The following is a 16,099-nucleotide window of genomic DNA, read 5'->3' as shown; positions in this document are numbered from 1 at the left end:
TCTGCTGAACAGTCCTCTAAAAAGATCATAAATATCCAAAATGCATCCAACAGCCCAGTCTTCTTTGGAAAAATGTAACTCCAGAACAAGCCGTTTTAACCCCGAGTTTTACCTCACTGTTGTCAAGTCTTTGAAACTATGAAGACTAAGGGGTGTGACTGTAGAGAGCTTGCCAAAATGGGTGCCATTACTTTTTATTTTTTTTAAATTGAAAACTCACATGTTGTCTCTTAGTAGATGGTAAACCCTGGAAACATTCCCTTCACCCACAGCTGCATGACCATGGAAAAGAGGCATGTTTTAACAAAATCCCTGTGTTTTGCTTCCTTTGAAAGTTCAAAGACTGGTATAATTAATTACAATGAAATGTGGAAGTGACAATGTAACAATCAAGTTCCAGATTTTTTGGTAAACCTCCTCAAAAAGGAAACAAATAAACTTTGGCAAGCTAAGCAAATAACGTGTAGCCAATCAATCGAAAGCATGGAAACTGGATTGTGCAATTTTGGCCAATATCTTCATCTGAAGTTTTCAATCAAAGGCCATTAAAGTAACACATTTCTGTTGTGTTTCCCTGATAATTATGGCTCTGCAGTCCTTGTTACATAATCATCTATTTATTGAGTATTTTGCCTTTTCTTGCTCATAACTTAGTCAACTTTACTGCCCAATTTGGGTTTCTGTTGCTAAGTAATTACAGATTTCACAACAAGTATATACATTTACCACTAGTGCTCCAGTCACCTATATATTTAACACAGTTAACAAAACTCAGTGCTAGAATCCTGTACAACCTCTGAAGCAGTCAGCTGTCACTTTTGTGAAAATCTCACTACACCCTCATTTCTTTCCATTTTCAAGTACTACTAGCCCACCTCCTGTGGTATGCCTTCTCCTGCTAAACAAAACCACTGAATTCACCTCCGGAGCACTCCAAGTTCCCTGGAGACTACTTGTGTACCATACCTTCAATACATATCCAGATATAACCCAATGAGCACATGGATGCCAAACTTCAAATACCAATCTCTCCCCAAAGTTCTAAGCTCCTAATCATGGTTCACTCAATTCATGGAGCCTCTTGAATGATTACAAAGAATCCCCATAGAAGAAGAAAGTCGCTGCTTGCCCTCTCAACTGAATTCATATCTACTGTTAAATGTCACCTCCACATCCTCCAGTAGCTATACAAGTGACATACTTTGCCTCTCTAGACCAGCTTAAGCTTCAAAATGAGTTGATAATCGACATGTGAACTGTGGTGCTAGAGTCTGAATCGTTCACAATCATTTTTAGTCCGTCCGCATTATTATTTATACATGGATGACAGAATGCACCGCCACAATTCTATGGCAAAGATTTGTTTCTCAAAAGCTCATTTTTTTATATCAGAAGGAAAGAGTGAGGGATTTGGTATTTTGAGGATGTGGTTGAGGAAGTGGGTGGGGGGGTGTTATGTGGTTGAAAAGCAGTTCCAGAGATATTATGGTATTTGGGCCAATTTTGATGATGTCCTCCCTATATATAAGAAAGGTTCAATGTTTCAGATTGAATGGCCACTAAAGGTTTAAGACTCCCCCACCCCCAACATTCCTCATCAGAAAAGATGCATCAAAAAATGTTCATGGTTTTGGGACTTGACCAAATAAGATTTTAACCATTCCCATCACTTTCCTACATTTATGTTAAAGCACAAGGGAGAAATGGTATAAGGAGAGTTACCGATCTCCACAACAAGACATGTGACCAAAGATGTATCCACTTTCTTGCAAGACTGTACTTCCTTGGACAGTCTCAGAACACTCTTGGTTCGTTCATATTATATACCAAAGGCAAGAGCACCCCACTGCCATACATTTAGAGCCTGAAAATAAGGAGATTCCTCTTGGCATGTGTCAGCACTGTTGGACCACATATAACATGGTAAAACAATCTCAAATGAAAAATAGTGCATACTAGATCCATTACCTACACTACTATTTGCTCACAAAAGACAATCATGTCACAAACGTATATGGGCTCACAGGCCTGTTAAGACTAAACCCACCTCGTGACTGACTGTAATAAAATGTCATCAAAATAGGCTAACTGCTAGATGTTGTACTAAAAAAATACACACAAGAAAAAGAGGTACTATTTGGGCCTTTCTTAATGCACAATTGTGACTAAGACTCTGCTGGATAGAATAGGTGACAATCTGTATACTTGATAACAAAGAGGCAAGGTTCCTGATGAAGATTAACCAAAACTCAATACTCTACTCGGATATAATTTGTTGGTAAGATCAGTAAACTGAATGCTTGACGTGCTACTTCACCTTTCTTTCTCCAGCTACACTTTGCTGGCTAGCAGTGCCTTAATGTATTGTAATAGTATTTATATAGCGCTTACTACCCCTGACAAGGCGCAAATCCCTTTTCGGCGAGTAGCACGCTACTCCGGAACCTTAAAAGGAATTAGTGCTGGACTAGTATAGGGAAATAGGAGTACAGCTTTATTATTATAAGTTAATTTGAGCCGCGGACATGCAAGTTTGTTAGTTGGATTGACTGGAGTAATGGAGGGGTAGAGGATGGAAAAATTGAGAAGTGTTAATTGGAATTTATAATAGGATTTAAGCTTGGGATTGAGGAGGGAAGAGTCTGTGGAAAGGGTTAGGGAGATCATAGTAGGATGAGGGGTTTTGGATGACTTAAAGGGGAGATAAATTCACTTTTTGTAAAAATTTAAAAAAGCAAAATTCCATTAAACAGTAGTATGGAAAATGTCTACCTTTACTACATTATATATGAATGCTGATATATTTGCTTAAGTGCCTAATGTCACTGTATACAGTATAGACAGGGTTTGCGTTGTTTGTAGGAAACCAGTCAATGAGTAGTACGAACCATGTTTTTAAAGCTTGTTTGTATCTGTGGCAACACACAAAACTCCACCTTTTGTACCTTTATTACCAAAACAGATGCACTGCTACTTTGTCGATGCTACACAGCAACTTTGTTTCAAAAATGTACTCTCTCCCTACAGAAACAACATCCCCTAGGCAAAGTAACTAAACTGCTACAGTGTTGAGGTGTTTTGGGCAATGAGAAAGATAACAAGGCAGTCTAAGTCATAAAGAGGACGCCAACATATCTGGTTCATTTATATCCATGGAGGTTTTTGACTGGACCAGCCGGAAACAGATTACCCGCCCAGGCCTTTTATGCAGCACAGATGCAGTAAATAGACCTTTTTGACAGAAGATTTGCACTTCAATTTTCCTTAATTATTAAAGAATTTTATAATTCTTAAGGGTAATGAGCTATGTTCATTTCCTATGCAGCTGCCATTCCTTTTATTTGCCGAATAGTTCAGAACTATTACTCCTCCATGTTGTGGCTTCATCAGAAAGAATAACTTCTTGGACATTTCCTTTGTTTTTTCTTGGTCTGCCCAGACAGTATTGAAAATAAGGCTAAACATACACATTGGTTATTACGATTTAGAAATGTTCTCTATTTAGATTGATAAAAATGCATGAATGCAGGAAGAACAAATGCCCTACTCTTGCGGCAGAGGTGGATGAGGTGTTTGTATGTCAGAAAGTATTTTTCAGTAAAGGTTCCTAGGCCTTTGGTCCTCTGAAGGCATACCTATGCAACCCAAATGCTGAAACACATTTACCTTTATGTCATGGGAGGCTAATCACCGTTCGAGGAGTGTGAGGAGGAAATTTATATTAAAAAAAAAAAAATCCAGTTCTGACAATACTTTGCAGAACCATAGTAGCGGGGCTTTGTGGATGACTGCAACATCAGATACCCAATGTATATGGAATGGGTCACTGATATGAAGGACAATGAGTGGATACATGAATTCAAATACGGTCTCACCATTTGCAATGGTTGTATGTTCTATGTATAACGGACTGTTGTACATCTAAGGAGTATCTCATTGAATACCTGTAGGGTGCAAGTACTGCAGACATGCACGGTCCTTTGAGGGCACATTAAGTTCACAATATGGTTGGGGTGAAAAGGAAACTTGTGCATGAAGCACTTAGTTTAAGGTTTGATTAACTCAGGTTGGAGTTATGAAAGAATTCCCCTAACAGACTTGTTCTTTCCATTACTAATGCGATGTTTCTTGGCTTCCAAGGGTTACAAGAATACACCTTCACTACACTAATCATTCAGCACCTCGTTAGGTATCAACTAGCTGTCCCTTATTTAAAATCCTTGCAACCCCACTACCTCTCCAAAACACACTTTCAAATGAGTGAACCCAAAATGCTCCTCTTGACTGGGGGGGGGGGGGGGGGATGGGTGGTCCCTCAATGGAGACAACACTTAAACTAGTCCTGACAGTTGCCAAATCAGACATCATGCAACACAGTAGAAAATCTGTTTTCCGAAGGTACATAAGGTTAAGATCAACTGCATATATAAATCTGCTGATCTAGCCCCTCCTATATTTTTGATAAAAGAGTATAACTCAGGTGTAGAAACGATAGGACCTGAAGGTACATAACATGAAAGTAAAAAAGGCAAGCTTCGCCTTGATCCTGTGCTATGAAATAGTCTCTGGAACCATTAAAAGTGGTGTAGCAAAGAGAAAAACAAGCCACTAATTTAATTTAAAAATATATATATATATATTTTTGGACCTGCAACAATACCTGAATAATGTCCCTCCATCGTGTTGATAAGACAAATTAGAGAAACAACATGGAAACATTTAGTGGCACATAGGTTGTGACAGGGCACCGGAGACAAGGGCCATGGCAATGAGGAAGAATGCTCTCGCCAGAGCCTGGCCAATCTTAATGGCGGACAAGCACATATCAAAGTTATGATAAGATGACCGGAACAACCGTACACATTTGATGAAGGGTAGTGGGGGGGGGGCGGGGGTGATTACTGAATAAAGTACTGGAACTGAAAGGGCACATATCTCTGCTCACCTAAGAGTCCTGTACTTCAAAGCTTATTTATTTATTTTTTAAATGTGGCATTTGACCCCTCTTATTGTACACAGAGGAAGAAAAACACTGATGTGGGCTGATCTTTGCTGTCCAAGTTTAATCAAACTGTTCTAGATGCTCAATCTCCCCCTTGACTCTGCACGCACAGAAATTAACATGGGTTATTACGCAGGAATGTACATGAAGCTGAATAAATTGTGTTGCTAAGCATCAAAAGGAAATGATGAGTAGAAATTTGGCAGTGCTTTAACACACAGAGCCCTCAGTTACTACAGAATGAAACAAATGATTCATCGCCTTAAATCGGAAGCACACTACATATTAATAAAAAAGAAAAAATAAGTGTAAATGGTCCTCACCTGCAAATCTTTCTTCAGCTTTAATAGGTCATCGTTCTCTCCATTTGCAGACAATGCAGCCTCCACCTGCTGAAGCTGCGCTTTGTAGCTGGCTAACTGCTTGGCAAGTTCTTCCGCCATCTGATGAGCAAATGAAGTGTTAGAGAAATGTAAAACAAGTGCGCATACACATTTTAAGTGAAACAGCAAAAACTTTAAGTACTGTTTGATTCATGTGTCTGTTTATTGAAGTTTGTGGATTTGCCGATCTAGAAATATACCTTTCAAACCTCCTCCCTTACAAATACTGATGGCCAAAGAATTGAGGATAACTTGCACTTTACTGTTAATATTTCAGTTATCTTATGTCTATCAAAAAACTGTTCTGTTTACCACAAAATGGAAGTACCATTTATCAGGCTGATTATCACCTTAAGGATAGTTGTTCAGTGTTCGCCAGTTGCAGATTTGATTTTGTATTCAGTTTAGCTGCCTATTGGCTTTACCGTGGTGTTAGACATTGCAGTTGAGACATTGCAGATGAGCTGTGTTTTTCCACATGGTAAACTAAGCTTGTGTTTTTTGTATTTTCTCTCACCGAACACGAACAGTTCATGATGAGAGAGCACATATTTTTTGGTTTTTCTTCAGCGTGGGGGAACATGTCGGCCATGGAAGGGGAGCCTTGAAAGGTTGGCCAATTTTCAACGTTTTTCTTCCAACTCTGACCTACAGTAACCAGCATGTTTGAATATTTCCATCTCAGAGGGGAGGGCCTTTCAGAAGGCTCTTTCCATGATTGTTTAAGCAATAAAAGAGGTGGCCCTGCTCAGTAGCGAGGGAATTTCTGAGACCTCAGTCAGGATTAGACGTTGAATGCCTGACACAGACACTTGTCCCATGAGGTTGGATATCTCTTTCTCGCAGTTGAACAGGGGTCTTCTTCTTGTTGGCATGAGAAAGATGAAGAACTTGACAGGCCCTACGGTGATGAATTTTTACTTTATCCTTTGCTTTCAAATTATGCTATAATATAATCACATATTTTCTGTGTACATTGCAGTTGAGAATCACTGATATATTTTGCTGTGACTATTTTTAAACGTGTGCCTTCGCCCTACTAATCTCCTTCATTTTTTTGGAACCTCGTGGTGGAATAATAATAAATGTCTTCTTTAAACTATGAAGTGCATTCCAGAGATTGTCAGCTCTGTCATTAGTGAAAGCAAAACACAACAAAAAGAATAAGCTTTCCTCATTCCTATTAAAACCTCAAGGAGGGTTACAGGACCAACCACAGGGAGAGGGAAAGGAATTATGCAGTGCAGAGGAAATGATAACCAGCACTAATGGGAAGTTGTGTTGCTGCTGTCCACATTAATGGTAATTAGACTTCTCTTAATTACTATGTTCAGTTCTTGAGCCCTAATATGGATTTGTCTCCTGTTCTTGGGGCTTCGACTGTAGTAATGTGTAGGCTGCTAAAGTCCACCTCTGGTATAATAATTCCAGTTTGGAAGGCAACATCTTAAGCACAGGCTCAAGCACTACCCGGCATCTCTGGGATATGCCACAGACCACATATAGTGCCTATGGGAAGGTGGGATTTGTATGCCTTTTCATGAGAAACCTAGAATGACTACATTAAGCTTTAACCCAACTGTCCACGTAGGCAGAAACGATGGCAGTTTGTTTTAGGAGGCAGCTTGGAATGGGCACATGCAGCATTGACTTTTCTCCTACCCTGCTGCACTAGGACATAAACCATAGTTACTCAGTGAACAGGAATAATTGTAAGCCACCTTTGTGTGTTGATATGCATCCCCAAAAGAACTCTACGCCATTGTTTTTGCCAGATTGTTAATGAAATAACATCTTCAATTCTAAACTTGTTTATAGTCTATGGGCAATATTTCCCTAATTCCAAAGAATGCAACCCAGGCCACGCACTGGCAAGTAAATGAAACTGACCTCCAAAATTAGGGGTGGCTGTGTTAAAACAGTAACACAAATTCCAAATTAGGACAACTAAAAGCATTGCCTTGTAGTTGAGACCACATCCAAATAATGTAGCAACATTGCTTCAGAAATGGAGAACAATACCGCAGAACGTAAAGGTAAGTCTTCAAAATCAGACATGCATTAAGTCAGAAGGATAAGCAGTTTCAAAACCAGAAGTCATAGCACTAAGCCAATGACATCACTTTAACTGCCCTCCCAGTGATAACACACAAAACTCCTCCTTTATTACCAAAACAGATGCACTGCTACTTTGTCGATGCTACACAGCAACTTTGTTTCAAAAACGTACTCTTTCCCTACAGAAACATCCCCTAGGCAAAGTAACTAAACTGCTACAGTGTTGAGGTGTTTTGGGCCATGAAAAAGATACCAAGGCGGTCTCAGTCATAAAGAGGACTCCAACATATCTGGTTCATTTATATCATGGAGGATTTTGACTGGACCAAGCAGAAGCGGGTGCCCCGCCCAGGCCTTTTATGCAGCACAGGCGCAGTAAATAGACCTTTTTGACAGAAAATTTCAATTCAATTTTCCATAATTATTATTAAAGAATATAATAATTCTTAAGGCTAATAAACTATGTTCATCTCCTATGCAGCTGCAATTCCTCTTAGTTGCTGATGAGTTTATGAATTGGTTCCCTACACCGACACCCAGCTGATCATCTCGCTGACTGAAAATCCCACAAGAGTCAAACACAACAGGATGGAAGCCGCCGCCTGGATGAAAGACAGCTAGCTGCCTCAAGCTAAACTCCGACAAGACTGAGATCCTCTTCCTAGGACCCTTCACATCAGCCTATAACGACTCCTGGTGGCCATCCGTCCTCGCCCCCCCCCCCCCCATCCCCACCCCGACAGACCACACACACAACCCTGGCTTCATCCTGGACTCATTGCTCACCATGACCTGCTAAGTGAACTCAGTCACATCCTCCTGTTTTCACACTCTACGTCTGCTCTGAAAGATCTGCAAATGGATCCCAAAGGACTGCTGCAGAACCGTGACCCATGCCCTGGTTACCAGCAGACTTGACTATGGATTTGCCCTTAACGCCGATACCACCAAGATGAACACGAAGAAACTACAGCACATCCAAAACGCCTATGCCAGACTCATCCTGGACATTCCCCGTCACAAACACATCTCCAATCACCTAAGAGACCTCCACTGGCTTCTGATCGAGAAAAGGATTAACTTCAAACTCCTCGTACATGCATACAATGCCCTCCATGACCTAGGACCCGCCTACCCCAACCACCGCAGCACCTTCTACTTCCCCACCAGGCCTCTCCACTCAACTAGCAACTAGCATACGGAAGACCTTGGCTGGTGGATGATCCTTCGCCTTCCTCGCAGCAAAGAGCTGGAACACCCTGCACCTCAGGCAGTCACCATAGCTGCATCAGTTTAGGAAGAACCTGAAAATTCGGCTCTTCAACTGAAGCTCAGAAGACAAACCCTCTCAGCACCCTGAGACCCTTACGGGTGAGTAACTGCGCTTTATAAGCATTGATTTGCCTCTTCCAGATATTCAATCTTGCCCTGCACTTCTCTCTTCCACTCCGAAAATGTAGGGAACAGCCAAACCAACAAATAAGGGCTATTCCTCTACATTCATAATGACTGGACAGAAAACCGTTCAAACTGCCATTACGCAAGCAGGAGCTACCGGGTCCAGACGTTGGGGTTGAGGCCTATTACTCCCAATGTCCCAGGGCCCAATCTACTCTTGTTCCTGAGCAACTGTGCTAATTACACCTTCAGCACGACTCTCAGTGGAGCACGGGGTGAGCAGTGTAAGGCTTCCTGAGATGCGGTCACTGGGGAAGGGCAAGGCGTGGGGTTGTGGCCGTACAGGGAGGAGGGAGTAGAGGAAAAGTAGGTACATGGAGGGTGAACACAGGCTCATAACACGTAGATCTCGGGTGAAGAGCCACTGCTTTTCTGAGACATACTATGCTGCTGTGTTAATGTAACTGCCATCCTGCTGTGCTAGTATATCGAACATCAAACCAAAAGGCGCCATGAGGAGTTGGCAACAGGACAGTGGGCTACAAAATTGGCGTGACATCACCACAGTTTGAGGTAGGCTGCCTGTACACTGAGGAAGGGCAAGGGGCTTCTGATGTCAAGCCTGGGCAAGGCCATCGAGCCATGGAGTTTTTAATGGTTAGACCAGCTTCATGCCTGAGCACTGCCCATCCGCACCCTTGGACACTGCTGTAAGGTTTACGAAACACACACCTTCTGTTTGTTTTCTGTCAGTCCCTGGAGGGGTTTTCTTCTCATTTACCATCCGCTCTCCTTCCACTACTAAGCCGACAGGAATGCTAGAAGGCTGATCTCAGACTCTCAAATTACACATTGGTGCTATATTTATACAAATAGCCGCCATCAAAGTGCTCTGCGGGTGGTTTACATTTCCAGCTCAGTAGGAAACACCAAAGGGCATCACTAAGGGCCCTGGGGCTGTCCGCGAGGTGGCACCAGTGATGCCCACATAGGGAAGGTGAAGGGGATGAAAGAGCACTGGGTGGCACTATGACACAGCTCAGTCCGCCAGCGAGTGCTGCAGCAGAAAAACAAACACACCTGCAGCTAATCCTCTCGAAGTTGCTATATGTGCGGTTGGGGTGAGGTACATAGTGACACTTGGTACGATCAGAGCAGTGTATCCTCTGGCAGCAAAAGGCAATCTGGACCTCAATATACAGTGAAAGGAATCAGGAATGGACATGTTTCTTTTGTTGTGTGTTATGCAGAGGAAACATGACTTTCTTTAGTGGGTGGGCACATTTACATAAGGGATCCAAATGTTTGCAATCACCTGCCAAGCTAAAGACAAACACAACCAATTGTGATGTCCTTTGGAAAGAGAAAAGATTTCCCCAAGCATACAACTACAGATCAGGTGGCAGCTGTGCAGGCTTCCTTTGCACAATAGGAACAGTTGCACCACGGGCAGCGACACTGAAAGCTTCCTTTTTTTCTTCAGCACCTTTGAGGGCTCATTATGGATGACCTGGAGCTGATAAACCATCAACTGTAGGCCATCCAAAACAAGGACATACAAACTTTTCAGCTACTTATAGAATGGAGAATGTTTAGGTTTCACTTGGGCACTGTGCTTGCTAAATCTTTTGTGAGGAAATTAAAAAAAATAAATTTTTTAAAGGGGCTTAGAACCCACCCTTTACTTACCTCTTACCTGAACCTACCACTAATTTACTCCAACATCGCTCTACTTTACCTGCTTCTGATTGGCCATCACTGTTTTCTTTCATTTCCTGCTCTGCCAGTCAGTGCTGCTGTGTGGAGCCTGGACCAGGTACTCCTTCCAGTCACTGGTCAGTGCCCTTCCACAGACTGATCACTTCAAAGGTACTTTTCTATTTTGTTATCAGGCACTCCATTTAAGCAGTCTTCTCCTGGGTGTGTTAACTCACCCCCTCCCCACCAAGATTACCAGCTGGACCTGTCTCTCATGGGTGCCTGATTTTAATAGTTATGTAATAAGCCAAAGGATTTTCCATAGCTCTCTAATGCAGTTAACTAGTTTGTCTGCAACGTGGCTTTCAAAACATTCACAATATTGTGCATCTATGGCAGTGTTTTAGATATCTATCAGTGTTCCTCTACTTCGTTTCACCTTCAAAGATGGTAAGAGGATGGCTCTGTTGCGCCGTGTTGACACACATACTTTGTCAGTTTCATTAAGACATAGGTTACTTGTTTCACCTTCTAAGAGATGAACCGTAATGATGTAGAAAAACAGGCATTCCCCTACTTTCAAGAACATCGATGAGTCAGAGGCAGGAGTTGGTCGTGAGAGAAAACAAGTCACATGGACGGCATCATGCGCCATGTCTCTGAGGCACACCCAGAACTACTATGAATTTGATTTTTTTTTTCTGCTGATGTTATGTAGCTAGAATTTCCACTGGCTACTCGTGTTTTTGTTTACTATGCAACCCACCTGCAGTGTCTTTTTTGCACAACAGCAGTGTGAACGACCTCCTTTTGTGGGATCGATAGAAACGTTCACATAGTGCCACATGCACACACAATTCAGGGGGCTTTTCATACCAACAAGCATCTGCATGCATGCACAAAACAAAAGCAAAACGGCTGATGGGTGGCAGAGCTAAGTCTAGTAACTTTTGGATATTTAACGCTCACAATCACACATTAAATTGCCCAGTATCAGGAAATATTGGTCCATTGCCGAAGCTGGAATCAGATCGTAGCTTCCCAGTTTTCCATGCTGCCAACTTCGCCTTAAGAATAATTTTCCCGTGATGCGCTGCCTCTTAAATTGATACACCATAACGTCACAGACTATGTTGTTACCACAAAGCAAAGTGTGTGATATTAATAGCCAAACACATGGCTGAGACCCGAACCTATATGTCCCTCTGTTCTACTCAAACTATATAAATACAAGCATTGCCAAAGAGCCATAATCAGCCATAATCAGCCATAATCAGCATGAGTCAAACAAGCATTGAGCCACAATAACTTAGCACTACCCCACTGTGGCATAGTTCCAGTGGCCATGCACATAAAGCATAATCAACTGAGAAAACTACTAATGGCCTCCTTTTACACAAGAACTGTGCATGACAGTTTTGCTATGGGCACTGTCTCAGGTAGCTGTCTGACAGATAATTTGGAGTCTGTTTTGGGCAGCTGGTTGCCAACAGTGGTCCAGTCTTTTGATATCACTGTTCCCCAGGACTGGCCCAGGGTGCTGCCTTCCACCAGTACAGCTCTGGGCTCTCTAGATGTAGTTTTTTTTGCCATGTCTCCAAGACGCTTACAGTACCTTTATTTTTCAAAAGGGTTTTTTGTGTGTGCGTCCTAGGGTATAAAATATTTCCTCACGACATGGTCAGTGTGCTGGAGGACTAATCTCCTTGGCAGCTGTGGCTTTCTTCAAAATAGCATTTAGCAACTCATGCCTAGGCCCGTTTGCTCTAGAGCCTTTCTAATGCTTTTTGTTTCACTCACTTTTAGCCCTAGTTTTAAGTGTTGGTTGCTTCCACTCTGGATCGTGTAGCAGTTGTCTTTTCCTTTGCCTGTCACTTGTGGGATGGGTTCTGCTTTAGTCCTTATGTTTGCTCAGCTTCCCGTCCTCACCGGTTTTGACCTCCACTTCGGCCAAAGGGGTGGACAAAGCCCCTGGGGATCTCCCTTCACTGGGAGAACTTCAAACACCTGCCACCTTGAAGGTCTTTTGCGGTTGCTGTACTTCCATCAATTTCGGTGTGCTCAAGTGGTTCTACAAGTTCTGTTTTTTTCTTTTCTCCAGGAGTATTGGCATGGTTTCCTTGTTCATGTGTCATCCCTTTTGGTCTGCTGCATGGTTATGGGCTTTGGCCTTGCTGCAGTTGCCCCTGCAGGGCTCCTAGTTAGTGCACCAGTGCAAACAAAGAGCCCTGCAGGCCCAACGGCAGCAGAACCCATGTCCCACTTACAGTCTTTTCCCTTGCACTCGTCAGACTTATGTCAGCAGAGGTACTCTATGCTCTGTGTGGCAAGTCCTCGTACTCCTGCACATGACTTTGGTGCTGCTGCAACAGGGCTTGCCTTGTGACTTGTTTTCATTACCCACTGGTGTTGCGGAAGGTTGGTATCAGAGTAGGACAGAAACCGATTCTCATAAGTTGTTCTCAAGAAAGCCCGAGGGTGGGAGTTAGAGATCACACTATTTGTCTTTCCAGTGTGGTGGTTTCTTTTTGGACTGTGCATTAACTTTCAGACTCTATACTTGTGTTCATAAGGCCCCAGATGAACAAGCATATGAGGAAGTAATCCCTCAATTACTCCCCAGTAAAAAATCACTGCTCCAACTCTGTCTGTTCAATTCCTTGATGCCCACCCTCACAGAGGTGCCTTATGGCTTTCTTCGTTTGGTGCTTTGTAGTTCACTCACTCATCAGGGGTGACTGAGTACTCTCTGCCAAGACCATAGTGACAGCTGGGCATAAAAATCTAAAATCCCAAATTGAGACGTCCCCAGGGATGGCTCAGTGCCAAAGATAACCCAGCACAGCTTTCCATCTGATGAAGAAAGACTGATGAGTTTTCACAAAGTATGGATCCTTGAAACTTCATGTGAAGGAACAAACCACTAGATAAACACAGAAGCAGCACGCCACTGGTGCAGTTTAACTGATCTGAAAACCTAGGTAGACAGGCCCACTTGAGAGCTGCAGGGGTGATTAAGACACTGCATGCTTATACGTCCTGGAAGGAGGAGAAGGCCTGGTTAGCTAAAGTTCAACTTTAATCCTGCTCACAAGGATGAATGAATGCTAAGCTCATTGTTCACTCCCAATACTGTTCACTCCTAATACTGAAGTTGTTTCACATGAAAGTGACTTGGCTTGTCGAAGTGTTTCTTGAGACCTGGCAGGTTTTATTTTAATGTGTAACTCAGAACGGGCTCTATTTTAAGAGTTACAGTCGGATTATATGGGAAGGATAATTTACCGCCTGCAATGTAGTGAACCTCATTTACAATAGAAGGGAGTTGAACAGCAGTTTAACCTTGTGTGTCACACAATCACTGTTAAAAGTTTAACTAAGTGATGAATTTCATTACAATCAGTTCAAGATTTTACAACACAATGAGATGTTTGTGAATTCAGATAGCATGACCAACATTCAATGCACTACCAGACAGTTTGCTAACCTGCTGAGCTATCGGATAGGTGGAAAGGAAAAAACATTAATAATGCACGACATGTGTAATTGTTACACCATAACATTTTATTAAAGGTCAAATGTATATGCCCATTTCATATTAGAGAGATTCTCCCAAGAGATCGGACGATAAGTATCCTAAACGATCCTAAAATATTAGACCAGAATTGTTTTGTCTGTTAGCACCACTAAGAGAGCAGGGATGCAGGTAACTTGTGTAAAGAATTCCAGAGAGCCGGCAAGCATCCTGAATACACATATTTCACCCAGACAATTTGTAGATGATCAGCAAACCAGTACAAGAAAGCATGTTTTTAACCAATTTTATTTTAAACAAACAGGGTGAGGCACTCATACAAATCGTTCACCTTCTGAGGTTGAGAGAAAGAAAAATCAAAGAGTCCACAGTCGTCTAGCTGGACGCTTCACCCAGGGTGTGTCTGTCGAATAGGTACTCTGCCATAAAATTCTGTGGTGCTCCCATTCTGCGCAGACTAGTTGCATAATCAGCCAGTTCTTTAATGGACTTCACCTGCTCATCCAAAAATTCACTTTCCAGGAAGTTTGATAACTGGGGGTCATCCTGGTCAATCGATAGCTTGTGCAGTTCCAAAAGTGACTGGTTGACGTCCTTTTCCAGCTGCAAGGCAGTCTCCATGGCATTTAGCCCATTTCCCCAGTCATCTTGGTCTGGCTTCTTGATGTCCTGAAAAAAGATACGACCACCTCTTTGGTTCTGCAGCTTCAACAGCTTTTGGGCATGTTCACGTTCCTCAAACGACTGCTTTAGGAAATACTTAGAAAAGTTCCTTAGAGCAACATCATCGCGGTCAAAATAATAAGACATTGATAAGTAAACGTAGGATGCATATAGTTCTAGGTTAATCTGGCGGTTAATGACAGCTTCACAGTCCTGATGATAGTTCTGTCTCACTTGGGAACTCATGTGGCAAAAGAGGTTTAGGAAACAGAAAACGTGAACAAATATGCGTGGTGCCTCTTAAAGGCTACAGGATTGTAGGTTTCCGTTTTGATGTTCTAAGTAAGCGTGAAGTTAAAAAAAAAAAAAAAAAGATCTGTTATGCGGAAGCAGCCCGTTAGGTCCTTGACGACTAAACTTCCCTAATTGTTTGATGTCACCTGGAGGAATTATAGTTATTTATATAGTTTAAAATTAACCACCAAAGCTTTCGACTTGCAACCCGCTTGTTTCCTCTCCACAGTTTCTTCCTGATGCTTTCTTTCATCTAGCTAGAACTTTTCATTGTGTGATGTCAGCAGTTGTGGCAATTTCATAAGCAAGTCCTCTATGACACCAAATTGATTGTCATGTCACACGAGCGTTATGTAATAAGAAAATATATGCACATAACAAAAATGAGGAATAAAAAAATAACGAATTATTTAATTAATGGATACAAATTAATGCATTACTATTAAATAAAAAAAACAATTGAAAGAGCAGTCATAACATTACACTGCTAACAATTGTTGGGGTGCTAGGAATGGAAGTGCCATCCATACAAGCAACCACGTGACAGCAAGGTAAAACTAAAAGTCGGCATGTACGACTCACATGCAAAGATACTTCAGAACTGCGCATTCTCACTATCCAGAAAACTAAAACATGCGTTTAGAAAGGACAGCAAAACGCGAGATACTCAAAGATAGATTCTTGACACCACTCACTATAAAGAATTACGTATTCAATTTCAGTAGAGCATTCCACTTAAGTGTCAAACTACTACATATGCCATCGCATCACTAACAGACATAGGTTATACAAATATCAATAAAATAAAAAGATATTCGATGTTAGAGAAAATTAAAGCAGATAAAATGCTGAAATTAATAGTCAATACTCAAAAGTAAAATGCTGGTAGTGCACAATTCCGAAACGCTAAGGTCAGAAGATTGCTACTGAGCGATGTCCCTGCGAAAAGTACAAGCACTGTTTCTGTCCTCCTTGCGACCCACCTGTGACTGAAGATTTGGTTTTCACTCTAGGGCCTGTAGTAAACTGCCGACACGAGTGAATCTTAATAATTACTTTATTCACCTT

At 42.0% G+C, this 16,099-nt stretch overlaps 1 protein-coding gene and 1 pseudogene across 1 annotated transcript in view; both read right to left on the bottom strand.

Annotated features, from left to right (window-relative positions):
- Nucleotides 1-16,099, bottom strand: part of SMNDC1 (survival motor neuron domain containing 1) — a 62,267-nt gene that overhangs the window by 43,120 nt on the left and 3,048 nt on the right. The window contains exon 2 of the mRNA XM_069239410.1: nt 5,326-5,445. Within this exon, the coding sequence (XP_069095511.1) occupies nt 5,326-5,445 (120 nt within the window). The remainder of the gene's footprint in view (nt 1-5,325; nt 5,446-16,099) is intronic.
- Nucleotides 11,247-15,333, bottom strand: LOC138302041 (ferritin heavy chain pseudogene; annotated as a pseudogene).

The sequence above is a fragment of the Pleurodeles waltl genome, chromosome 6 (genome assembly GCF_031143425.1).
Source record: "Pleurodeles waltl isolate 20211129_DDA chromosome 6, aPleWal1.hap1.20221129, whole genome shotgun sequence".
NCBI classification, from domain to species: Eukaryota; Metazoa; Chordata; class Amphibia; order Caudata; family Salamandridae; genus Pleurodeles; species Pleurodeles waltl.
Note: the sequence above shows the minus strand (reverse complement) of the source record. Positions and strands in the feature narration are given on the sequence as shown.